This window comes from Herpailurus yagouaroundi, unplaced genomic scaffold (genome assembly GCF_014898765.1).
Source record: "Herpailurus yagouaroundi ecotype Mexico unplaced genomic scaffold, PumYag 186, whole genome shotgun sequence".
NCBI lineage: Eukaryota > Metazoa > Chordata > Mammalia > Carnivora > Felidae > Herpailurus > Herpailurus yagouaroundi.
Window position 1 is genome coordinate 39,320,158 of NW_024412417.1, and position 25,762 is coordinate 39,345,919.

The 25,762-nt window shown below is 53.8% G+C and overlaps 1 protein-coding gene across 1 annotated transcript in view; it reads right to left on the reverse strand.

Moving 5' to 3' along the window:
• Positions 1–4,034: 4,034 nt before the first annotated feature.
• The window catches only part of OC90 (otoconin 90), a 29,719-nt gene continuing 7,991 nt past the window's right edge, over positions 4,035–25,762 (reverse strand). Inside the window, exons 4-14 of the mRNA XM_040494448.1 lie at positions 23,849–24,023; positions 21,218–21,330; positions 19,201–19,329; positions 18,995–19,036; positions 17,465–17,515; positions 15,447–15,494; positions 13,531–13,584; positions 9,549–9,665; positions 8,355–8,526; positions 5,806–5,912; positions 4,035–4,366 (exon numbers count right to left, since the gene is read on the reverse strand). Of these exons, the coding sequence (XP_040350382.1) occupies positions 4,035–4,366; positions 5,806–5,912; positions 8,355–8,526; positions 9,549–9,665; positions 13,531–13,584; positions 15,447–15,494; positions 17,465–17,515; positions 18,995–19,036; positions 19,201–19,329; positions 21,218–21,330; positions 23,849–24,023 (1,340 nt within the window). The remainder of the gene's footprint in view (positions 4,367–5,805; positions 5,913–8,354; positions 8,527–9,548; positions 9,666–13,530; positions 13,585–15,446; positions 15,495–17,464; positions 17,516–18,994; positions 19,037–19,200; positions 19,330–21,217; positions 21,331–23,848; positions 24,024–25,762) is intronic.

Here is a 25,762-nt window from a genome sequence, read left to right on the forward strand (position 1 = left end):
TACACTTGCCTCATTTTTTTTTCCTTGACATTGAATAGCTAACATAAATGTTCCTTAGATTTGTGTTGCCTCTGACTGCTTAGAGTTTGTCATTGGAGTTGACCTGAATATACACGCACGCGTGCGCACACACACGGTACACCCCTTAATGCTTCTGTACTTGTTATCTTTTAGAATAATACTACACTTCACCAGCAATTAGCATCTCTCTTCTTTCTGTCCAAAAATGGAACTGATTTGTCTTATTCATGCCAGTATATGTAGCAAATGTAACAAAGTGAGCTTCTTGTAATGTAAAAATTCCCTTTGCAATTCCTATGGAAGCAATAAAACAAAATCAGATTACTTCCGTATAAGTACATATGTACAATAGTGACTGCATTTACCAAGTCAAGTTTGTTTAATATTTTGCTCTCGTTAAAAATGAAGAGCTCTCGGAGGAATCAGGTTGCCAGGGGGCCCGCATCCTCACATACGTCGAAGGACCAGTACGGCACCTGCCAGTCGTGACGAGATGTGGCGGAGGTGGAGCTCTCGGTGTGAGCCGGGAAAGCTGCGCTGCCCTCTCCGCACCAGGCTTCTGGTTCGCATCTCTCCTCGTCGTATAAATTCTCTCCTAAAAAAAGAGCGGCTCCAGGTCCCTCCGCCCCCTGGTTCACTGATGCTACTTCCGGGAAGGTGCTGCGTAGAAGGAGCAGCCTGTGTTATGTGCTGTGTCACTTGCTTTTCTTTCTAGCCCTAACTTGTTGGATCCTGTCAGCCGTTCTGGTGAATACTGATCTCAAGCACCAAGTTCAAATGAATGAAAAAGCAGAGCCAAGACAGAGCATCAAGCCCTGCCTTCTGTTCCGCTGTCTTTGCCTTGTACTTGTGCTCTGAGTCACAGGCAGACTCTGAGGAGGGCACGGTCATAGGCTGCTGTAGGAGAACCCGGGCTAAGACACAGGCTTACACGCGGGGATTGTTCTGGGCCGTGGTCCCAGCAAACCCGGCCAGGGCCTGGAACAATGCCATGCAAGGAGAAGGGCCCGTTAGGGGGATTCATTTATGAATTGTGTGTCACTGTAGGTGACTGGAGGTCCATCTCAGCACTGCCCACCCAGCTGATGAAAGCCGGGGAAGCGTGCCTTTCATTTTCCAGGGTGGCCTGTTGGCAGTAACTACCCCCTGCCCCGCCCCCACTTCTGGAATGTGTACCTGACCACCGAGTGGCTTCCCACGGTGCCCCGTGCTTCCTTCTCAGAGGAGTACTGTGTCAGATCGCGAGGAGAATGGAAGTTCGGAAGGCAGATGTCGGACCCCCACCTCTCTGAATGAGGCAGGTGGAAGCCTGTGTGGAACCGGTTGTCACCGCGGTGTGCGGGTTAAGAGGTAGGGTTGGATGATGTAGAGTCAGGTAAAAGGTGTTCAACAGAGTACTGTCTAGTTTGGTATTTAAGCTAGGAGCATCAGATTTATAATTTTACACTTCCTTTAAATCAGTCAAGGGAGGGACTTTTAGAGATGGGAGATTTTAGGGCACGTTTGCATGTTGATTAGATTGTCATAGAAGAAAAGGGATAAATTGATTTTTAAAAGGAAGTATTTACAGGGATCAAACCCTGGAGAAGGCAGTAGAGTGTTGTACACAGGGCCTTGTGGGAGGGATTGACCTTTGATCTAGATTAAGGAACACGTCATTGTAAGGAGACGGAAGAGAAAGACTGCAGGTAATTTTGTAGCTTTGGCAGCAGGAAAGTGAGGGCGTTCCCATTAGAAACCTTCACTTTTTCAAAGTGGAGGGTCAGCTGAGACCATTGTTGCTGGACAATTCTGTGTCTCTTGTGTCCGTGCTTGTCATGTGAGCATGCAGACACCAACAGCCTTTATTTAGCCTGGACCACCTCCCCCAGAATGTAGTATCGCAAACAGACTATGGGAAGGTAGGGATGGTGTCTCCCTTTGGAGCCAAGGGCAGGCCTGCTCACTCTCATGTAGAAAGAGAATGTGTTCTGGGATAAAGGTCAGGTGGGCTTACAACCAGGATAGTTTTAGGTTACCTAAACTCAGGGTTCTCCCATGTAATGAAGCCGCGCGAGTGTGTGTGTGTGTGTCTAGTCTGCATCAGGGCTCGAGGGAGCAGCATAAATGCTGCTGGGGCTACTGCCTTTACTGTAGGTAATGAAGTCCTTTGTCTCTGACCCAGGTGTCTCGTGTCCTCTGCCAGCATCCTTGCAGTGCACATCAACTAAGCTGCAAGGAGGGTGAAATCTCAGGCCCCTCACGGTCCTCCAGAGTCATGAGCTGAGTGCGAGGGGAAGGTGTGGGGAGGTCTGAGAGAGGAGCTAAAACCAGACAGTTGTCCTGGAGAGCAGGAACATCAACTTTTTAAGAAGAGGTTGAGCACCCACATGAGGTTTAAAGGTTGTGAACTACGAGAGTGAGGTGGGTCACGTCAGTTTTTCTTTTCCCTGAGCAACAACCAGCCGCCTCCGGTGAAGATGTGGAGGCAGATGGTTGCCATACAAGTGGTAGGCTGGCACCACGACTGCCAGTGGGAGCAGACAGTTGGTAAATCGCTTTGGGCTAAAGGAAGGAGGAACAAGCCAGCAACGTAGTAGTTGGAGAAACTGCCATCAGCGACCGGCCTGCGTTTGCCATCGAATGCGTGCTGGCTGATGCCGACCGCTAGCACCTGCATTTCTTTGCCTGAACGCTTTCTCTGGGCCCCAGAGCCCACTTCGCTCCCACATGCCGCAGGCCAGGAGGCAATCTCTCTCTCCCCAGGAGTATTGGCTGATTTGCTAGAAGCTGACGTCCTGATCTCTCTCCTCTCTCCGTGCATGTATTCTACTTCTAGCTGTACCTGGTTTGCTAAGGCACCTTTCATTATCTTTCCTGTCCTGTTTCTTTGGTCTCCGGTCAGGCTTTCCCTCACTTGCCAACTGAACTTGCTGTCAAGTTCTTGTCAGAGGGTTCGCTTTGAGAACCCAAAGTTTAGTTTGGGAGAACCCAAACTTTGGCTGCTAGTTAAGGTCACCTGGTTGAAAGGTGCCAGTGTGTTGGATTCATCAAGAGGTGTCCTCACGTGATCGCCTTGGAAGGCAGGGAAGGATGCCCGCTGTTGGCTTCACAACACAACCTTTCAATTTCTTACCCTGGCCTCCCAACTTCAGAATATTTGTCTGCCGTGAGAAGGTCAGCAACACTGAACTCTAGCGGGTCCTGAGGAGCAGACAGGGACTCTTATCTCCCTACCAGACACGTGGTTTGTGGGGGATTGGGAACCTAGGATGTGATATGAACCAAGGAGTTTGTGTTCCTACCAAATATTGTGGGGGATTCTGGTAATAACACTGCCTTCTGCCTGGTACCCGGTCAGGTGAGTGGGTGGATGGAGGGATGGCTAGCGTTTCAGATATTTTACAGCTACCGTGATATTAATTTGCCTCTGTCAGCATGGGCATTTAAACCCCCAAAACTTCCAGCCACTGGGATAAACCCTTTAAAAACAAACAGACAAGAAGTCCAGGACCTGAGACAAGCGTGAGCAGTGATTCTTCCTGGTGGTGGCCGTGGCCCATGACACATGGCCACTCGTAACAACTAGAACGGCAAGTATGTTTTCAGGGCTCCTACCAGAAGGTGTGTTATCTCAGTTCTTCGTAGACATCCCCGGCGGGTCATTGGTGTCCCGTAGGTCATAAGATCGATTAAATACGCTCCTTTGTTTTTAATAGAAGAAAAAGTCATCTTCAGTTATCATAGAGTGGAGATAATAATAATTGTCTGCTCCGTGGCTCTGTCTTCTTACCTTTGACATCTACCCATGCACCGGTATCTACAACACGTCGTGAAAACCAAACCAAAACCGACACTGATGGGAGTATTTATTGAGATGCCAAGGTGGGCTGAAGGAAGTACAGAGCCCTCGTCCGCCCCCTCTACATGCGCATTCCCACGCGGGCTGACACTGCCGTGCCAGGGTCGCCCCGGCCCTCTTCCCCTTGAGCCTGTGCTGAGGACAGAGAGGAGGATGCCCTAACGGGAGGAAACTACAGGGTGTGCTCGTCACTTCCTCTGGGGATCTGTCTGGGGCCATGTTGTGGCCTGGTCCCCACACCACCCGGCGGCTTCCCCAGAGACCTTCTGCTTCTCAGGCCCTCCACGTGGGGCGTGGCCTCCTCGCTGTTCTCCTCAGAGCTGGAGCTGAGGGAGGAGGCCGCAGGCCCTCCGTGCGAGCTGTCCTCACAGGACGGCCTGTGGCCCTGGCACTCTCGTTTGCCCGAGGACTTGAGGCTTCGGTTAAAGAAGGCAGAGGCCATGCACTCGGCTGCCGTCTGGTCACAGGCACAAAGCAGCTTCGCGCATAGGCTCTGCTCCACACCTTTGAGGGCGAGAACAGAGTAGCGGACGTGAGGGAGGGACGTGGCCGGCCTGTCTGGCCCTCCGCCGTGTCCCCCCACCCGCCATCTTGTTACCTCCTGGCATCCAGCATACGTGATCTCCCTGCTGGGAATGTTCTCGCTTTCTCCTCCTGGTTAACTCCTACCCGTTTGTCAAGACTCCCCTTGGCATCCGCTCCTCTAGAAAGCTTCCCTGACGCCCCTCAGTAAAGGGGGGGGGTCTTTCCTGTGGACACTCATCAAATCCCAACTATGGTTCTACCTTCCAGCACGTTGTGTGTTAATGACGTTGTGCATTAATCATCTGTTTCCACCTTCCCCTCCTGCTAGACAGAGGACCTTGCTGGCAGAGCCCATGTGCTCAAGCACCTAAGTAAGTCGATCCCTGACACCCATTTGCCGAGTTAGCACTCGGGAAATATTTGTTGGCAGGAACCATTACTTCTCTGGGCCAGACTTTCCGCCTTCGTCAAATGGAAGTAGTTGTTGTCCAATCTGTTTTAACGTTGCCAGACAAAATACGGGATGCCCAGTTAAATGTGCATTTCAGACAAATGTGTTCATATAAGTTATGTCCATTTGGGGCATGCTTACACTAAACAATTATTTGTTTATCTGAAATGCAAGTTCATGGATTTTTATTTGCTAGGTCTGGCAACTCCATCCAATTTCTCGAATGTTGCATGGCGTGGGGTTGGGGGTGGATATCATGTGTGTGATGAGGAAATGAAGCCAGTTCTAAAAGCGGGCTCGAGGCGCGTGAGAGTGACGCTCGCTCACAGGGACGCCAGTTCTCAGACGTCCCCGCCGAGGCTCCCGGGGGAGGGAGGAGGGGGCTGTAGGCACATCTCTCCCATCGTCCAGGGCTCTCCCTTTTTATGGGGTTCCCTGGGGGTCTCACTTGGGGAAAGATTTCTGCTTCTTAGGAAGAGAAGAAAAATGCCACGAGACCCTTGAGCACTCGAGCACGAGGACTCTGTCCTCGGTCCTCGGCAACATGGTTTTCCGGGCCTCACTCCTGCCACTGACTTGTTTCTGCCTGTGTGACCCTGGCCTTGGCCACCGCCTCATAAAGGGGAGACTCGGCGCCCCTTCAGAGGATAGTTGGGCGTATTAACTGTCAACACACCCTGTGATCTCAGACCAGCACGTGGTAGGCACTGCGTATGCACGGGCTGTTGGTGTTATCCCCGGCCCCCTCCTCGCCAGCTCTGCGGGCAGATGGTGACTTAGCCTCTTGAACTTCAGGGCCCTCATCAGTATAGGGTCCTAACTGTGCCTCACGGTTAAGAGTGTTAAATCACATTCTACGTGAAAACGTGCTGGGGGAGCATCAGTAGGCATGAGCCGTACGTGACGCTGACATGAACGCTGACATGAACGAAGGGAATGGCTCGCTGCATGGGCCCGCGGCACTTACACTTGGCTGTACCGTCCACGCACTCCGCCGGTGACCGAGGAAGCCTCTCGAGCAGGCAGCCCAGCCTTCTCACCTGCTCCAAGCAGCAGTGGTGGGAAAAACAGCACCTAAGACCAAGGACAACCCAGCTGCCCAAGGCGCTCCTTCAAGGCCTGCTTCTCCCACAATCCCTACAGCAGTGAGAGAAGCCAAGGCCGCCTTTCCAACGCACATAGGACCACTATCTGTGGCTGTTTAAGTTGTGTACTGCACAAAGATGCCACATCTAAGACCGTGTCAGTCACGCTGTATGCATCTTATTATTAAAAATGTTCTTTTTTTGTATTTTTATCACAACTCTGTTGACTGCAAAGCTTTTCCGTTTTATTACAATAATTTGCCCACAGATGGAAATAGTCTTGAGGAAGGGGTGCTGTCTTTCGTTTACACAAAGGAACCACATGGATTAGTGACCCCACTGCTTCCAGCCTTGTACATAATAGAATAATTAATCCCACATCCATAGGGCACCCCCTTGGCCCCCAGCCTTGCAAGAGAACAGAGCATAAATGAAAAACAGCATCTAGAAAAGTGTCCTACACGGAGCAAGACCTCGGTAACCGTATGGGAATGAATGAAACAGTGTCTTGCTTTTTAGCCTGATAAAGCCTCACAGTTGCCAGTGTCCTTTAGCCACACGGGCATCCGAAAGCATCTTGTGACACCTCCAGCCCATAGGAGATGCCACTCCCCCGAAATCCTCCCTTTGCAACTCGTCCCATCCTTAATTGGTGCTCACGTGCTGTTGGAGACCACAGCCAGAGCAGGGCTCAGTCACAGCCTTTGGTAACGCTTGTGCTCAGCCAAGGTATCAGCTGTGCCTGTTGCCAGCAACCCCAGTGTGCCCGTCACGTTAGCTGGTGGCTGGAGGTCCACTCAGCTGTTGTTACGGCTGAGCCCCACTGTCTGGTGCATGCACCTGCCCGGGGTCGGGGGTGGTGGGTAGCTAAAATAATTGTTAAAATCTGAAGGCAGTGAGTGAATGAATCAGAAATCACGTATGATCAAAATGCCCTTAAAAGTCACCCCAGTTGCCCAGAATGTAAAGCATACGTGGTTTTGAAAAGACCCCCTTGCGGAAAATGGTATCAATTTGAGAACCTCTTCCTCGGTCAAGGCTACGGCTGGCAGTGTTGATTCCTTCCCTGTGAATGTCAAGGAAGCCATATTGACTTCCTTGGTCAATATGCCTGGTCGTATCTCATGTTTTTGTGCAATATGGCCGGTGGTCAGGAGGCCTCCAAAAGCATCCCCCTATCCTTCCACGGGACCCTAGGTTTCTACCCCTTGCCCCATCTGCCTGAGTGCTGTGGCCTCAGGGACAGTAGTATTTACGTTGTTCTCTGTCTTGGAGAGCGGAGGGCGTGCTGTTGAACTTCCGAGTGTAGACAATGTATGATTGTTATACACTCTGCTGGAATAAACACGTCTTCCGTGTCACCCGGTGGGAAGGAAGTTCGGAAGGTGGCCCGTGCAGCCGAGCCCCTCGCTTCCTCCCCATGAGATTCCCTGCAGTGGAGCTCGATGACAGGGTGAGGGCAGAAGGACCCATGGAGGTAAGTGACACGGGCGCCCAGACACCATCGCACCTACAGGTGACATGCCCCATGTGCCTGCCATCCCTGCTTCCAGGATGGTCTGTGGCTGTCGATTTCCCTTTGGTGGCCCCCAATCCCAAGGGGCCTACGCCTCTTGAGCGCCGAGCTCTCCACTGGCCGGCCGTGGGCCTGGGTGGTCCTCATGTGCAGTCATTAACGCCGTATCAGCTCTGCCCTCAGAATATTCCTGCAACTCCTGTCTAGGTTGGCTCCTGCCCCGTTTCCTCCGTCCCCTCCGTGGCATTTATCGCGTTGCTGGTCTTTTTGTCGCATTGCCCGTCTCGTGCCCGGTGCAGCACTGTTTGCTGTAACGGCACTGGCCGCGTGTTTCCATCTGCTTGGTTCGGGTGTAACCATTTGTGTGTCTCCCACACCTAGCACGGTGCCTGGCACCGAGCAAAAGCTCAAGAAATGCGGGCTGAGTGCATACGCGAGTGAATGGACGTACTCATCAATGCACGAGGTCGCTGAAAATTCTTCCAGGACTGGCGGCTATAAAACGTAGCGGTTAGACTTCAAAGTTCTTGAGAAGCTGAATTTCACTGTGGCCACCTGCAGGGCACCCTGAGCCGGGGTGGGGGGGGGCTGCCAATGTGACGTGTTGGTCGTTGCAAAATAGGCAGATTTGGGGTCGTTGCAAAATAGGCAGGTGGACTCTCTTAGGGCAGCAGGGCAGTACCTGGGGCAGAGCTAAAAGAGCTCTAGACTCCCCACCTGGAAAGGTCCGGACCCGTGTGGGTCTGCCCCTTCGTAGCTGAACGGCCTTAGTCAAGGCTGAGCCTCAACTGCTCATCAGGAAACTGGGCCCATGATGGCAGCAAGCCGTCCTGAGTGGGCTAGTGCTTCTCTGTGAAGCCGCGGCCAGTGGGCCCTCTCAGTGACCGCTGTCCCGCCACCCTCGCTCGTCCCTACCTGTCCAGGGCATCCCTCGGCTCGCCTCGTCCTTCTTGCCCACAGTAGCAGCCGTAAGCTTCAAATTCCTCCGGGCATCGGGACGTCAGACAAAAGAGCATCTCTCCCAGCTGAGGCATCGCCCGCGTGATGTTCCTGCTTCCCAGGTGCAGGAAGGTGACCCTGTCACAGGCTGGCGAGACACAGGACTGTCAGGAGAGCAGGGAACACGGGGACGGCATTCACGGTGATTCACGTGGGTACTGAGGGTCCGGGGAAACTCTGTGTCCTCGCCTCCCCCGTTTCCTGGGAAAATCGCCACCGCCAGTACACCCCCCCCGCCACGCCCCCCCACCGCCCTGTCTGCTGTGTGGCACGAGTTGTGTTTCAGAGAGCAAGCCTTTCCCTCCAGGCTTCTGCGGCCCTCGCCCAGGCTCCTGGTCAAATCCCCCTGAGGGGTAAGGGGGCTGGTCAGGACTCCAGGTGCTTTTCGGCCACATCTGATTACGGAGTGGAGGGACTGTGTCCACCTGAGGCCCTGGCAGGGGCCCAGCGTCCTGGGGTCGTCCTGGCCGGCCTCCCAGGCTTCCTGACCCCACCAGGAACCCCCGCCTTCCGCCAGGGCTCTCCCTTCAGAGGCCTGGATTTTCTTTCTCTGCCTCCGCCTCTGCCCTCCTCCTGCACCCTCCTCCCCACCCCATTCCCTGCCTCCCCTGCCTGCAGCTTTGGCCAACTTAGGCTACGGTCCACCGCGCAAACCCCGCGATCACATGGTCGGTGGGGGGGAAACCGAGGAACCAGGGGCCTTGCGAAGGGCTCCCGGCCCGGCCTCCCTCTCAAATGCAGCTCTCTCCACTGCTCTGCTGGGAGGAGGGGAGAGAAAGGGAGGGTTAGGAACGCCCCGGTGTTTCTTTCTTTCCAACAACCGCGGTGTGGGTAATGAATGCCACCCACGCTCTTCCCCTGGGGACCAGCGTGAGGGGTGGGAGCACGAGACCAGCGGGCCCCTTTCCCCGGCTCAGCAGCTGAGTGGCCACAGGCAGGTCAGGGCCCGTCTGTGTCTCCTGAACTCACCTGGCAAGGAGCGGCCCCTTGAGGTAGCACCGACAGGAGGTCACAGCGTGATACCGTGGCCCGAAGGGCTCTGCTCCCGACCCACGCGGAGGATCTCAAGGCCGAGAGAGGCCACGTGCTTCTCTGCCTGCTCCTGCCTACCTTTTCCAGTTGTCTCCCCTGGGCCACTTTTGATGGAGGACGCAGCAAAGCCCAGAGACTTCAAGCCAGCGGGGACGATGGTTACACCGGGTGCCGAGGCAGCCGTCTCTGCGGATCCTGAAAACGCACAGCGTGACGGCTCATGTTCAAAAGGTGGCCCAAGAAGACATTTGCAGGTGGACACACGATCAAGGCCAAATGCAGACGGGTGTTTCAGGAGAACAAAGTGTTCGGGTAGTGTCCTCGATCTGGGTTTGCAGACGTCGGGGCTGAGTCTTGGGGATCCGCGGATGTTGTGTGGGAATTTCCAAATGCCCCGCGATAACCTCGAAGCGGACAGGAGCCCATGCCACATGGATGACCTCCCACAACGAGGACTGTCACAGCCTGCCAGGCCTGTGTGTGTTGTGTTAACCGCCATGCACCTGCCTGCAAGCGTGGGGGGGGGGGGCCTGGCATGGTGTTCACAAGTGACGGAGTGGGGCGCCCGGGTGGCTCAGTCGGGTAAGCGTCCATCTTTAGCTCAGGTCATGATCTCACGGTCCGTGAGTTCGAGCCCCGCGTCGGGCTCTGTGCTGACAGCCCCGAACCTGGAGCCTGCTTCGGATTCTGTGTCTCCCTCCCTCTCTGCCCCTCCCCTGCTGACTCTGTCTCCCAAAAATAAACAAACATTTAAAAAAAATTAAGAAACAACAACAAGTGAAGGGGTAACAAGCACGGTGCATCCTGAAGCCAGCCCCTGGTACTCAGTACTGTTGGCGAGCAGGACCCCACCTCAGACTCCTCGGAATACGGGAGCAGCTTCTCACCACACTCCGAGTTAGGTGCCAGGTCCTTGCTGTGGCCGTGAGGCGGCCAGGGGTCTGGCCCTGGCCCCCCCCCCCCACCCCCAGGCTCCCTGGCACCGTCCAGATCCCCCTTTGCTCCGTGTCTGCCCCATCTGTTCTTTTGGCCAGAGGTAGGGATGTCTCCAACCCAGTCTGGTCCAGACAGAGGGAGCCTCGTGGGCTCCGCCCCCACCGTCTGTGGACCCAGAGCGCTGGGTGAGGCTGGGGCATCTCAAGATCTCAAGGGCCCCCTGACTTGCAGTCTTTCCCCAGATCCTCCATGTTGGTTTGCTTCATATCCCTGGGCTTCTGTGTCCTTGCTCAGCACTCCGTTCCCTGGGGGTTGGGCACACAGCCTTAGTAGCCCTGTTGTAACCTCTGTCTAACATCATGCCCCCCTCTCCAATCCCATAAACAGAAACCCACGCACGGGTTTCTTTCCATCGTGTTCCAAACTGCTGGGAGCTGACAGATTCTCTCCTTGACCAGCCTCTAGCCGGCCTCCTCTGGGCCTTCTTCTTGGCCAGGCCTCAACCTTGACCTATGAGAACTTCAAATTCACGGCACAAACTCTTTCATCCATGCCCTGCCCCCACACTAAGGAGACACTCACCAACCGCAGCCTGGTGTCCCCAGGATGACCCAGCCTCCCACTTCCCCTTGACTTCCTGCCTGAGAAAGCTCAAGGCAGCCAAGAGAACTTAACAGCTTGAGACGCTCCCTGACCCAACACTTGCCTTTGCCTAAGTTTTCAGAAAACAGCCCCCCCCCCCATTTTGGAATTTTTTGCTTCCCTGATTCTGTAGGAGCTCCCAATAGCTGTCCGCCCTCCCATTCGCCCTCTCAAAGGTCCTCTCACCTCCACCCAGATCCTAGCCAAGCTCAGGGACCCTGGAGTCTCCCCTCCCCACTGCAGAAACCTGAATAAAATTTGTCTTGCCACCTTTTTAAGTTTATTTATCCATTTGGTGGGGGGTGGGGAGGGGCAGAGGGAGAGAGACAGAGAGAGAGAGAGGGAGAGAATCCCACTCAGTGCAGAGCTCAACACAGGGCTCGATCCCACAAACCATGAGATCATGACCTGAGCCGAAGTTGGATGCTAACCTGACTGAGCCACCCAGGCGTCCCTAGCCTCTCTCAATCTTAATTTCCCCATTTCTAAAACTATGTTAATAATACCTGTGCTAAATGTTTGTTTATTTTGAAAGAGAGAGAGTGCATGCGAGTAAGGGAAGGGCAAAGAGAGAGAGAGAGAGAGAGAGAGAGAGGATCCCAAGCAGGCTCTAAGCTGTCAATGTAGAGCCTGATGCGGGGCTCGATCTCACAAACTGCGGGAGCATAACCTGAGCTGAAACTGAGAGTCGGACCCAGGGCCACCCAGGCGCCTCAATGATACCTGTTTTGTGTGTGAATAATCTTGTAGCCAAATGCCTAGCAAGGAGGCAACAGTCTACAGCAGCCGTTAGAATCGCTCAGGGAGGGTGATGACACATCTGGTCTGGGGTTGGAGGCTCTCCAGGCGGAAAACTCTATCGGCAGATGGAGCCCCAGAAGCCCGTTTGTCTCTCTGCTGAGCCTGAGCGTCCTGCTAGAAGCCCTCCCCCTCTGAGGAAGAACTTTCTGGATCATTGGTGCTAATCGAACGTGAGACCCCCACCTCATCCCCTTAGAGGAGGGCCTGTGGCATCCCTCACCCTGCCTGAACAGCCACCCCAAATGCCTCTCGCTCCCCAACTCCCAGGCTGAGAAGGTCACTGTGCACCTGAGGGCAAAGTCGGTCCAAGTCTCAATGCCCTCAGCTCTGACACTGGGGACCCACCTCCATAAATTCGGTTAAGATTTGGCAATTCTGGAGGCACCTGGGTGGCTCAGTTGGTTAAGTGTCTGACTCGATCCTGGCTCAGGTCATGATCTCATAATTCATGGGTTCAAGCCCCACGTAGGGCTCTGCTTGGGATTCTCTCTGCCCCTTCCCCTCTTGCACTCTCTCTCTTTCAAAATAAATAAACTTAAAAAAAAAAAGATTTGAGAATTCTGTCCAGGCCTGGTCCAAAGCTCCCGGAGTGAGAGGCCAGCCACTCTTGGGTACAAAAACCACTCCTTTCAATTTTCCTCGGAGGGGAGAAAGAGGAAAAATGAGCTACCGTGGGTCTTTTTTTCTGTTAAAACAATAGAGGTTTTTGTCTGCTCGCTTTTAAATAATAGTACACGGTATTAGTCATGGGATCCACAGGTGAGGGCCAGTTTTTCTCCAGGGCAATTTGGCAACATGGGGCGAGCCCTACAAGGATCACGCCCTCAGTAATTCAGCTTCTCGGCATTTGTGGTGACAAATGAATCCGAAGTAGTGGGTTTAAAGCCTAAATCTATTATTCACAATAACAGATGTTAGAGATAAGTGGCTAAATACATTTATGGTCTTCCGTACCAGAAACTGTGGTACAGCCACTCAAAATCATGTTATAGGAAAATATTTAATATCAGGGGAGTATCACCTCATTAAAAAGATTTTTTTTTAATGTTTATTTATTTTTGAGACACAGAGAGAGCATGAGCAGGAGAGGGGCAGAGAGAGAGGGAGACACAGAATCCGAAGAAGGCTCCAGGCTCTGAGCTGTCAGCACAGAGCCCGACGCGGGGCTCGAACCCACGAACCTCCGTGAGATCATGACCTGAGCCAAAGTCGGATGCTTAACCGACTGAGCCACCCAGGCGCCCCGTCGCCTCATGTTTTAAGTGTAACAGCTCAGACTTGCAAAGCCACGGCACCAAGGGATCTTGGTTCATGTTAATTCATGTTAATTAAGGTCATAGAGCTGCCCTGCCCGTGGGGAGACAGGAGAGGGAAATGCCTCCAGCTTTTGAAAGTGGCTGTCTGTATAATGTGACATGACAGGTGATTTAAATAGAAAACAATACACAGTTTTCTATATTTTTCTAAAAGCATCTCTGTATCAGGTAGGCTTCCCTTTCTTTCTGCCTTTTCTTCCCTTTCTTTCGAAATGGACCTACCTTTTAACTTCCTTTGTCTGCTCTTGGGAGAGGGTGTAAAAGGGACTTGGTTTCCACGGTTCTCCCATGTTTTAGAGACACCAGATCCCATAAACGTATAGGGATGACGGTTATATGCAGGCGGGAGGACCCGGTGTGCTTACCCGGAGCGGGTGTGGTCCGAGCGGCTTCTGCGCCTTGCTGGCCTTGGCCCGCGCCTGCCCACAAAAAAAGAGACGGGATGAGTGTTGACTCCGGTCTGTCCCACCCTGGCTTCCAGAAGCGGTTGCCATCCCACGGGCACAGGAGGCAATGTGCTCGTTGCTCTGCCCCTGGCTACCTCCCAGGAGCTGGTGGTAATGGCTGCGTCGCTGCTAAGCCAAAGAGACTGCCCTCCCCAGACACGGGCTTGCTGGCAAAAGCAGCCGCGACCTGCAGGTCTCGAAGCAGGTGCATCTTTGAGCTACTTGAGGAAAGCAGACTTCTCCAGAGTTTCAACAAACAAAAACCTTTTTTTAACCACGTATTTTTGGACGAAGAAGAACAAGGCAGCAGAAGGGCCCTAGTTGCCTGCTATGTGGCTTCCGGGAGACTGCTGAGCCCCGGTTCCCTGCGAAATGAGATTGTTGTTGTTTAACTGCGATTAGGCTCCTACTACGCTATAGACTGGGTGTTTGTGCTTCCCCCAAACTCGTGTGTTGAAACCTGATTCCCAGCGGGATGATCTTGGGGACTTTGAGAGGCGATTAGGTCAGGTAGGTCAGGAGGGTGGAGCCTTCATGAATGGGATTCGTGCCCTTACGAAAGAGACCCCACAGAGCTCCCTGGCTCCTTCCACCATGTGGGAACACAGCAAGAAGGTGGCTGTCTAGGAAGCAGGCGTCCCTGAACTTGACCATGCTGGTGTCTTGAGCTTGGACTTCCAGCCTCTAGAACCATGAGACATAAATTGCGTTGTTCACAGGCTACTGACATTTTGTTGTAGCAGCAGGAACAGACTAAGACCTACTACAAGCCAGACACAGTATTAAGTGCTTTGCTCGTCCTAAACAACAACCCCACAAATTAGTACTGTGCTCACCCTCACTCAGAGATGAGAACGGGGGCACACAGAGAAGACAGGTCACTTACTGTAGGTCATGGAGCTAGGAAGTCACAGAATGCAGTTCCCGGGGCCACTTGGCCGAAGGTGGCTGTCCTAACCACTGAGCTAGGGGGCTGTTGCACTTCTGGCCGTACTACAGAGGGCCAGTGGTGGTAACTCCCAACACCATGGGGGAAGGAAGGAACTGCCTTAAATTCAGTGTGTCAAAGGTCAAGACTGCCATGGTGATATGTCGAGATCGGGCTCACGAGTCTACTGCTGTGGACACATAAAAGTGGACACAGAACCTCCGGGGTTCTAAGCCGGGAAGATGGTTCCCTTCAAAGTAAAATTCGCAGGTTCAGAACGAACGGAATACTATGCTGTCCTACCCCAGGCAAACGACTGCCCCTCAGAGCGCCTCCTTTATCTGTCAAATGGGGCCTCCTAGGACCAGGGGGATGAACCCGGAGGATGGGCGTAGGGGCTTAGGAACGGGCCGACACATTGAAGTCCTCTGTGATGCCACTGCCTGTTAACCAAGGAATCTGTTTATTCATTCTTAGTAATTAGTCAATGGTTATTATGAGAGATATATGCTTATTAATAAAGAGTCCATGGCTATTCATCACCACAAGCAAAGTAAATGATTAGATTACTTCTTCCGAGGACACATTGGCCTAGATGTTTTTAGGGACGAGGCTGTTCTCCGTGAGTCACCACGACACGGAACAAGACGGAACAAGATGGAATGACAAGAGACGGAACAAGTCTTATAACCTGAGACTGGGTTAGAGACCAGTCCAGCGAGTCTGGTGCTGAACCACCTGTAACTTTTAAGAGCCTCAGTTTCCTACATCATCTGGAAAGTGCGTATACTAATGTGTCTTCTGGGGCCCGTCAAAGAGCCGTCATCAGAACTGAGCATGTATATTTAGATGGCATGTCGCCACCGGATCCCGTGCTGTCCCCTCCTGCGGAGTCTTCTCTGCTTACTTGTCCTGGAGGGCGTGGTCAGCGGGTCGGCTCTGGTCTCGGGAGCCACTGTGGAAAGAAACCACTTAACTTCAGTTACCCGCCCAGCTCAGCACGTAAGCCAGGCAGGGGTCGCCTGCAAACAAAACAGCTTTGGGGGCCGAGGGACTGGGGGGCTGAGGAGAGGAAGCCCATGGTGGTCTGATGAGGAATATGGACACGCTGGTCTCCATTAAGTGGACGACGGGCCACATTAGCACCAGGCCTGTTTGTAGGCAAAGAGACCAGCCAATGGCCCCTTTGGGAGAACGAGACACTATGTCCCCTTGCTGGAGCAGGTCCACGGGGGAAGGCACCCGAAGGGGGGGTGCAGTCTAGCGGCAAGGACAGAACGCCATACAGGCCTCGAACCCCAGTCCGCCACCCAGCTGCATGTCTTGGACAATTTCTCTCTCCAGCTCACTTTACCATCTCGGTGTGGGGTTGATGATTTTACCGGGTTGTGTGAGCGTTAAATGAGATTTAATATTTGAAGCAAATTGTCCAGTGTCCCGCATTGCTTTTTCACAGCCGCACCAGACTTCCGAAGAAGACGCTGGCCCAGAATCCTCCCATGCTCTGTCTCATTTAAGCCCCTGTCACCCCGGAGGACAGGTGTAACCATCCCTTTCCAGGGGCTGCTAAACCCTGGCTCAGCCCTCAGCCTGTTTTTGCAAATAACGTTTTAGCGGAACACGTTCACACCCATCCAGGTACCGACGTTATGGTTCCAATCCAAATGACCGAGTTGGGTCATTGTGACAGAGACCCTATGGCCCACAAAGCCTAAAATATTTACTGTCTGGCCCTTTACAGGAAAAAAAAAAAAAAAAAAAAAGGCCAGTCGCTGCTCTCTGAAGTGAAATGGAAGATCGGAGAGGGCGAACCATGCTTTCAGAGTTCTACAGCTGAAAAATGGGAGAACCAGGAGACCATCCCAAAGCCGCCGGGCTCCAAAGCACGGTGGTTGCATGACACGATGCTGAGGACAGTCACGGGCCCTTTGTCTTTTTCCCTTGTGACCGAAGCTTCTTCCTGCATTCAGGCTCCCTCCTTTCCTGGAGGGCATTTGTGGGCACTGCGAGGTCATGGGTGTGCGTGCGTGAGTGCTGGGGGACCGACGTGTGAGTGCACGAACTCTCTTTCGCCAGTTAGACTCTGGGTTCCTTACGAAGCGTGTTTCCTCTGCACCACGCCCAGGGTGACGACGGCTCAGACTGCAGAAAGTGGAAAATGTGCCAGCTGAGGGTTATCCGGAGATTGTCTCGTGGGCAGCGAAGCCCGAGGCACAGCCTCGGTTCCTGATGGAAGTGGCCACTGTCGGTCATGCGGGGAATGGTTGCCATGTGGGCGGGGCACATGGTGAAGCTTTGGCTGGGTTCGGGTGCCGTTTCCTCTTCTCCTAGACCTGGAGTCCAAGGCACGGGCTGCCCAAGAGCTGTTGGGGATGAGATGCCCTTGGACATGGAGGGCAGCCGGGGATCAGCTGCACAGTGAGCTCGTGCGTCTTTTCTCACGGCAGCAGCCACGGAGGAGAGAAAGGCTCAAACTTCTGGGAAGGTGGCGGTGCAGGGCGATCCCCCTGAGGCATCGAATTGCCAAGTGTGGCAAATAAAAAATATAGGAGGCCCAGTTAAATTCAGATTTCACGCGAGCGACAGATCACTCTTCAGTATGAGTATATCCCATGCAAATTCTGCGACATACTCATACTAAAACAGTATTTGTGGCTCATCTGAAATTCAGCCTCAGGTGACCGAGGGTGACTCTCCTGCATCTGACAATTCTACCGAGGTGGGAAGAGGGGTGTGGGAGAAAGCAGAGCAAAGAGAGAAGAGATGCGGGGGTCGGGAGGAACTGAGTGGCTCTGGAATGTTCTTGAGCAGTCTCAATGCAATCCCGGGCAGGGGGCATTTTAGGGGAAGTAGTCCCAGCAGGCAGGCAGATGGCACAACCACAGCGTGGGTATTTGGGCTACACGCCGGCCCCCTCGTGCTCACCTTCTCCCGAAACGGCCATCGCACTGGTGTCTGAGGGGTCCACAGGAACCACTGAAACAGAAAGCCCCGAAGCAATGACTGATGGAACACTGCGCCCAGACCAAGTGCCACGGGTCTCAGAGGACAGGCTGGGACTGCTGGCCCGAGACAGGAGGGGGCCGCGAGAGCTGTTGCCAGACAAGGGCTTTCGTTCTGCCTCAGGGTTTCCCTGTCTCCCCTACACCTCCCGGGACATGGGATGCTTACGGGGCCCCAGCACAGGAGGGACTGCAGCCCCTGCTGGGTTCTGGCCGGGGAAGGTGACCCTAGCAGACCCAGGCTGTGGCAGTGAAAGGCCTGCAGACCTCGAAGGTTTGTGATATCCCGACTTAGAAAGACCTCCGTTCAAAAGGGAGGCAGAGGGGGGGCGCCTGGGTGGCTCGGTCGGTTAAGCGGCCGACTTCGGCTCAGGTCATGATCTCACGGTCCGTGAGTTCGAGCCCCGCGTCGGGCTCTGTGCTGACGGCTCAGAGCCTGGAGCCTGTTTCGGATTCTGTGTCTCCCTCTCTCTGACCCTCCCCCGTTCACGCTCTCTCTGTGTCTCAAAAATAAACGTTAGAAAAAAAAATTTTTTTTTAAAAAAGGGAGGCAGACGGCACGGAAGAAAGAGAACCAGACTCAGAAGATACATCGAAATAGGACACGCACACACACACCCATAGCCACACATGTGCGCACGCCTACGCCAGCACACTCTTGCGCACGTGCACGCTCACACGCGTGGGCGCGCTGACCTCAGTTCTTTGACAAACGCCGCGGGGCTGGGAGGGAGACCCCAGCCCCAGGAAAGGAGGGACGCTCTGCCAAAGCGCCCCTCGAAATTCCCATCCCCGGGCACCCGTGGCGTCGGGACGGAGAGGCCGTGCGATCTTTGGTGAAGGAGGAATGCCCAGCGTGAGCTGAACCCTTGCTTTTCCCATAAGACGCATGTTTTAGACTAGGAATGAACACTTACTGGCTTCAGTAGGCGGCCTGTCTTAAGAGGAGGGACAAAAAATAGCCTCCCCTGCAAGGAGCCCCTGTCTGGGCCCAGACTGCCCTTTCTGCGGTAAGTTCTGGAAGGCAGAGGAGGGAGGAAGCCTGTCTGCTCTTTGGAGGCCTCCGTGGCCAGGAGCTCACCCAGCCACGAGGAGCCTTTTCCTCCATCAGAGCACTGGACCCTGTCCTGACCTCATCGTACACCAGGGCCCTGACTCTAGAGCAAGAGAGAAAGCACCCGGGGTCTACACCTTAACTGGATTAAACGCACCCCTGTCCATGTGGCAAAGAACGATGTTTGCAGGAGGGCCGTTTGCTGTTGGATGTTTGAACTGGGTTTCTCAGCAGTCATGCTGTCTCCTGGGCAGGGGAAGGTAGGGGGGGACATCTCCAGTGCCACGGGTCACTCAGGCAGACCCGGCCGGGGGGGGGGGGGGGGGGGGGGGTATCTCCTAGCTCCAGCTGTAGCCTGGCCCCTGTGGGCCGAGGAGCAGCCTCCCTAGGAGGCCTTACCTCTGGGCTGAAGCGTGGTCCACTCTCTCGTGCTGGGTGTCTCTGCAAAGAAACACATTGGGAAGCCTGTTCAGGGCAGCGGATTGGGGGACTGTCGGAAGGGACCGGACTCGCATCTGAGGACACACGGCAACTAAGGCTCCCGTGCCGGCTTCCGCCCCAGCTTGTCAGGCCCCACCACCGACGCGGGGCCCAGTTCTTCTCACCTGGAGGCTGAGCCAGACAGAAGGAAGTGTCCAGAAGGTTCAGGGAAGAGTTGATGCTGGACTGAGCCAAGCACTCTATGGCAACCTTGTCGCAGGTACACAGCAGGTGCTCGCAAGGGTCCCCGGACTCTGTGCACAGAGCAAGGGCAGAGCAGGTGGGAGGATGTCACTGGGAATCCCAAGAGCTAATGCGACCTTCCACCCTGACCCCGATCTGCCTGCCAGGGTCCCGCTCCCCCTGTGGGCGTCCTGCTCTCACCGTGTTGGCTCCATGAGCTTCGGCTGCGCAGGCCCAACCTGGGTTCTGTGCCCCCTCCTCTCACACTCACCCCCGACCGTCGGGCCTCTACTTTCGACCTGTTTACAGTGTGACCACATATCCCCACCTCCACACCCCTCCCTGGGCCAAGCCCCCATCTGCTCGTGCCTGGGCTCTGTCAGTGGCCTCCCCCTGCCCCCGACCCCAAACCTACTGCCCTGTCCACGCTCATCGAGGACAAGCCTTTCGAGACTCAGGGCAAATCATGTCTTTCCGGGGGTTTAGAACCTTCCGACAACTTCCCAATGGACGTCAAAGCTGAGCTCGGAGCTCATCTCCTTCCTGCTTCCTCACCCCCTTTCTGACTGTCTGGCCTGTCTCCCAAGCACGGGGGGGCACCGCATACATCGAGGCACACCCACAAGCCGCTGGCATGGCGGTGCCCACCTCCGGGACGGCCGCCAGCTTGCTTCCCGCTGTGTCTCTATCTTGGCTCCGCGGGCATCTTCTCAGGGGGCCTTTCCCCACCCCAGCCCTCCCTGTGCCTTCCCCTGCTTTATCTCCCTCCACGGCTCCTGTCGCTAACACACTCTAGCACTTGGTTCTGGTATTTTTACAGTGCCTGGCAGCCATGAGGAGATTTGAGAAGGTCAGGATATCCCCAGGACCTAGATATCCAGTGTAGGAAGGTGCTCCCAGTGTAGGTAGGTGCTCAGTATGCACCTGCCGAATGAATGAATGGATGGATGGATGGATGGATGGACGGTGTTTTCCGTGCTCACTGTGCAGGGATTTAGGCTCATGCCCTTCCTCACTCCTTTCCCGACGCGCCACACTTCAGCCAGTCCTCGCTAGCTGGACTTTGGGGTCAGTGGAACCCGGGTTCAAACCCTGACGCTGCTACTTAGCCGCTTATGTGACTTTGGGCAAGTTGTTTAATTTCTCTGAGCTTTCCTGCCCTTATTTGAAAACAGGGAATAATGAGTCCATCTCATAAGATTGTTAGGACAATCGCATCTGCTGGGTATAAAGCCTTTGGCACATGATAGGTGCCCATAAAGAACGGCTCCAATGTACCGTGCCCCCAAGGTGCCATGCTCGCCCCCATGCCTTTGCCTCTTCTAATTCTTCTGCCGGACCGTCTAGGGACGTGAAATACAATCCCTGGAGTGACATGGTGAGCAGGGTGGCGAGCTGAGGTTTGAACCGACTCAGCAGCAACCACAAACCTCATCCGTCCATCACTGCCTCTCTTACGCTTCCACTGCTGACTTCTTAACATAGGCCAGTCACCGTGGTATCTGTTTCACACGGGAGCACTGTTTACATTTAACAAAGGTACCCCTGTTTTACCTTGAAGCATTGTTTAACTCAATTCTCAAAACAAATCTCTGCACGGGGTTTTCTCCTCCCCGGGCAGAACAAGGTTCTGACTTGTTGAGTGACTGTTCCAACATCACACAGTGTGGGAGCTGCAAGCCATCTGCTTTCCCAAGCTCCCAGGGTGGCTACAGTATAAAATCATAAATCACACAACCTGCGGACGGGCTATTCTTTCATGTCAAGAAGCATTTTTGTGCCTCGACTCCATGCGAGGTGCCATAGATGCCATAGATCCAGCCCTCGAGGGGCTCGGAGCACAGGCGATGCTGTTGTCCGTGGCAGTGATGATCAGGGGGGACCCTGGGAGCCCTGGGCCTGGGACTCCCGAGCTGTCGTTTCTCAGTCCGGCCCCCTGAGACACTGGGAGATGCTCACCACACGTGATCGTCTTGCTGACGCAGTTGACATCTATGCTGAGCTTGGCAGGGTCCTGGAGACAGTCCACCTCGGCGGCTTCCTCGTAGCACCTGCGATGCTGGAAGCAGCAGCTGCGGCAGGTGGGGGAGGCCAAGGTGAGAGTGTGGGGGAAGGTTAAGAGGGGAGTCTGCGATTGTGGTGTCTCTGGAGGATTCCTGGCAGTGATGTTTCCAATAGAGCTCTTTGCACACACACGTGCATACGCATGCGTGCACATACATCTGGGTGATGTTACCCGTGCAGCAGGTGCTATTATCATTATGAGCATTTATATACATGCGGACTGAGATGTACAAGGCTCAGTAACTTGCCAAGGTCGAAGTCAATCTCAGAGTGAGGCTGACACTAAAATGGGGGTCAGGAGGCTCTTGCAATGCACACAGGAGGTCAGTGGAGACCAATGTAAAGAAGAAAAAGTACGCAGGCAGCTCATAGCTTTGGGCAAGCTACGAAATTTCTCCAACTGCCTAACTCAAAAATTTGGGGGATTCAGGGAAACATCCATCAGGGGCGCCTTGGTGGTTCAGCCGGTTAAATAACCGACATTTGTTTTTGGCTCAGCTCGTGATCTCATGGTTCGTGAGTTCAAGCCCTACATTGTGCTCTGCACTGACAGGGCAGGTCCTGCTCGGGATTCTCTCTCTCTCTCTCTCTCTCCTCTGTCTGCACCTCCTGCACCCTCTCTCTCTCTCTCTGCCTCTCTCTCTCAAAATAAGTAAATAACCTGAAAAAATATTAAAAGTTAGAAAAAAAAGAAAACATCTATATAGATCTTACCGTGAGGTAGGCACTCAATACATGATAGCAATTATTCTTGGAATCTGCTATGAAGGTTCAAGGTAGAAACATCCAGTCCTCCAGGAGTTTGGAGATCCCCACCCCTGTCAACTGAACTGTGTAAAGTAACCGAAATTGGGTGTGGCCCGTCATTCCACCGGTTCGGGGGGCCATCACTTCTTCCATCATTGAGACTGTGGTGGATTGCTGCTTCATTTCTTTGACTTCTGGCTAGGTGTTCTAGGGCATTCTAATAATTCTAATAAGTAGAAGAAGTGGTAAGGGAGAACCTGAAAGGAAAATACATTCCCAGAAATGGTCCGAGCACCATGCCGCACGGATCAGCCTCTTTCGGTGGGAATGTCAGTGAGCTGGTTCTGGGAGTCAGTTTGCTCCTGGTCCCAAAGTTGGGAAAGTGCCCTTCTGGTGCAGAGGCAACTGACATCCTCTCTTGGAGACGTGGAAATGAGAGAGAGCTCTTGCTTGATTCCGAACCTGTTTTTCCTGCTCCGGCAAGGATATATCACTTTTTATGTAATTACTTAATTTTAATCTCCGAAAAGCAATTGGAGTTAATTTGCTGAGCTCCTACTATGTGCCCAGTGCTGTGGTCCACAGTGGGGGGTGCACAGAAATGACATGGTGCAGCTCCCCCCCCCACCCTCCCCCCGCTTAGAGTTTGTTGAGTGGAGCGTGAGACAGACCATGTGCATGCACTGTCCCACGTGGTGGGTGCAGGGCAGGGAAGGGCAGGTTTGGGGACCATGGAGGTTGCATTCAAAGAGGGTGTCCTAATGGAGAGACTCCAGGGCAGACAATGGGCTGTCCCATCTGCTACTAAGGGGAGTCCTTCCCACTTCTATGAGAGCACACACTCTGTCACACTGGCTTTGGGCACAGGTGCACACGAGTGGGTGGGGACATGGATCCTGGGGTAGAGGTGCCCTCCCGCTGCCAGTAAACCTTTTGCCAAATCCCTGCCAACACTTGATGCATCTAGCATTTTAACTTTTCTTCCTAACCTGATGTGTAAAGGTAGAGGATTTGTTGTAATTTCCCCTCCCTTGTGTGCAGGGAGGGCACACACTGTCATGGGGCCCCTTGTGTCTCCTCTATAACCCCCACTAGCTACCTACGTTCTTTGAAGCAGGGATAGGATTCTGTCTATGTGCATATGTCAAATGTTTATTTATATATTTTAAGAGAGAGAGCGAGAGCGGGAGAAGGGCAGAGACACTGAGAGAGAGAATCCCAGGCAGGCTCCCTGCTGTAAAGGGAAAGCCTGACGGAGGGCTTGATCTCACCAACTGTGAGATCAAGAAGCCCTGAGCCGAAAGCGAGAGTCAGACGCTGAACCGACTGAGCCACCCAGGCGCCCCGAGGATTCTGTTACATTAAGCAGAGTGTCCATAAGGGATTGGCGCACGTTTGTGCGAAAATTGAACAGAAACCTTCATAGTTACTTGACCCTTGCTGGCCAGGACTGTTCTGAACAAAGAATAATTTTCCTGGGGAGCTTGTTTAAAATTCAGACTTCAGGTTCTAGGTAAAGGTAGTCTTGAGTCAATCGGTCTGGGATGGGCCCCTGGAATCTGCATTTTAGCAAGCATCCCGGTGGTTCTGATACAGGGGGACCCCACTCGGAGAGTCACTACTCTGACGCTTTGCATGTGAGACAGAGCCAGGATCCTGACAACTTCCCAGGACGTGATACATAGCCATGGGAAGATGAGGAACCAGTCGCTTTGTAGGGGAGGAGAACTAAGCTCCTGACAGCTTTCCCAAATATCAGCCAGGCCTCCCAGAGCTCACCTGTCAGACGCGTCCACGGGCGGTCCCTCCATCTCAAACCTGCAGGCACAGCCGTAGTCCTCCAAATCCCGGGGGCAGAGACCGGCCACACACTTCATGCCATTCACGAACTGGAGGAGCGCGGGGAAGTTGGTGAGGATGGCCTGCAGCCAGGTGAAGTGGGAGCCCAGGCAGTCTGCGGGGAGGGGACAGCAGGCTGGGCGCTGGGGACCGGGGTCCGGGAAGGAGCCCCTGTGCCCGGGACTTCCTGCACCGCGGCAACCTACTAAGCACCTACTGTGTACTCAGGGTTGTTCTGGACAATGGGAGGGAGGCAGGTTTGTGAGCCGTGGTCCCTGCCGGTCACCTCCAATAGTCACGTACTTTCTTCCTTACCCGCAAAGCTGAAAGGCGCTCAGCGAAGGTGAGCCCCTTCCGCAAATCCCTGGGGGATGTGTCATGCTCATTCTGGGTTCGTCATGCTAATAATCCTGGCTTCCATTACAGTGAGTGACCTAGGGCTGAGCACGTGACCCAGATCTGGCCGAAACAAGGGGAAGTCGGTTAGAGACGTTTGGGAATTGTTTCTTTCATAATAAAGGACAAAGGCATGGAAGACATCCTTTGGCTCTACACCTTTCTCCTTCCTTGAATATGGGTGAGGATGTGTTGGCTGGGGCTGTGGCAACCACCTTGTCACCATGAGGCCCCCAGCCTAATATCGAAAAGCCAGCATGCTTAGTTGGAGCGGTGGAGGAAGAATGGGCCTCTGACACCTGCTGATACCTCCGACATCTGGGGCTTTCAGGCGGCTTCTGTGAGATGATTAAATGCCTTTGTTATTTAAGTCACTATGAGTCTGATGAGTGGACCCCAAATGATACAGTCGTGGCCCTAGAGAACGGATACAGACACGAATAATTTGGGGGCCCCTATTATGGGCCAGAAACTGCTATGTGCTTTAAATAGGACAATAGTTAAGAGCGATAGCGAGTCACGCCTTAGAAAGCATTCGCTTGGCCCATGATCCCATAACCTTCCCGTTAATCCGGCAAGGCAGTGCCACTCTGTCACTTCTGTTTCACAGGTAAAGAAACTGAAGGTCAGAGATATGCCCGAGGTACCAACCAGCAACCAACCATTTGCCCCAAACACGAACGTTCCTGCGAGCAAAACTGGCAAGAGAGCAATCTCCAGGTTTTTGACCTCGAGCGGCACACCCACCCTCCCCATTCTCTGCCTTTCTGGCTGCAAGACGGTTAAGCGCCAAAGGGGGTGTGACCCCACAGCCATGACTCTAATGCGCAGGGTCACCCGTGGGAGCTTGGGGAGGTCCACGAGGGGTCTGTGAGGACTATTCCCTCCCAGACTCTTTGAGTTTTTCCTACCCCATTCAAACTTCCATTCCCATGGTTTGTTTTCACATGGCCTCATCGGAAAACGAAGAAATGATTCTATACGGAGGGAAAAAAGCTGCTTGCGTGTGTGTGTGTGTGTGTGTGTGTGTGTGTGTGTTTATGTAAATATGCATTTTCACTCAAAAACTTAGTGGGCACCTGCACTGAGTCACATGCACACCTCCAGTGCAGTCCTCTACCCGTGTTGTCTAATCCCACAGCCGTTCAGAGCTCCTTGCTCCCTGTCAATCACAGGACAGCCTTATTTGGGGGGTACCTTCAGAAAGCAATGGTGGGAACCATCACGGTGTCCAGCAATCGATAGTCACGGGATAGAAACGTAATTGATAAATGGAGCCCTTGACCCTCTTTGAAATTCTTAGGCTTTACGTGTATTTGTTAGCTGGGGAGAGAAGAGCCAGCCACTGAGCTCTGGACTCAGAGGGGAGCGTCCCCCTTGTGACCTGGGCACGTCACATACCTCTCTTAGGCTCGATTCCTAGCCTGGGCAGCAGGGGCGCCGTTCTCTCCCCCCCCC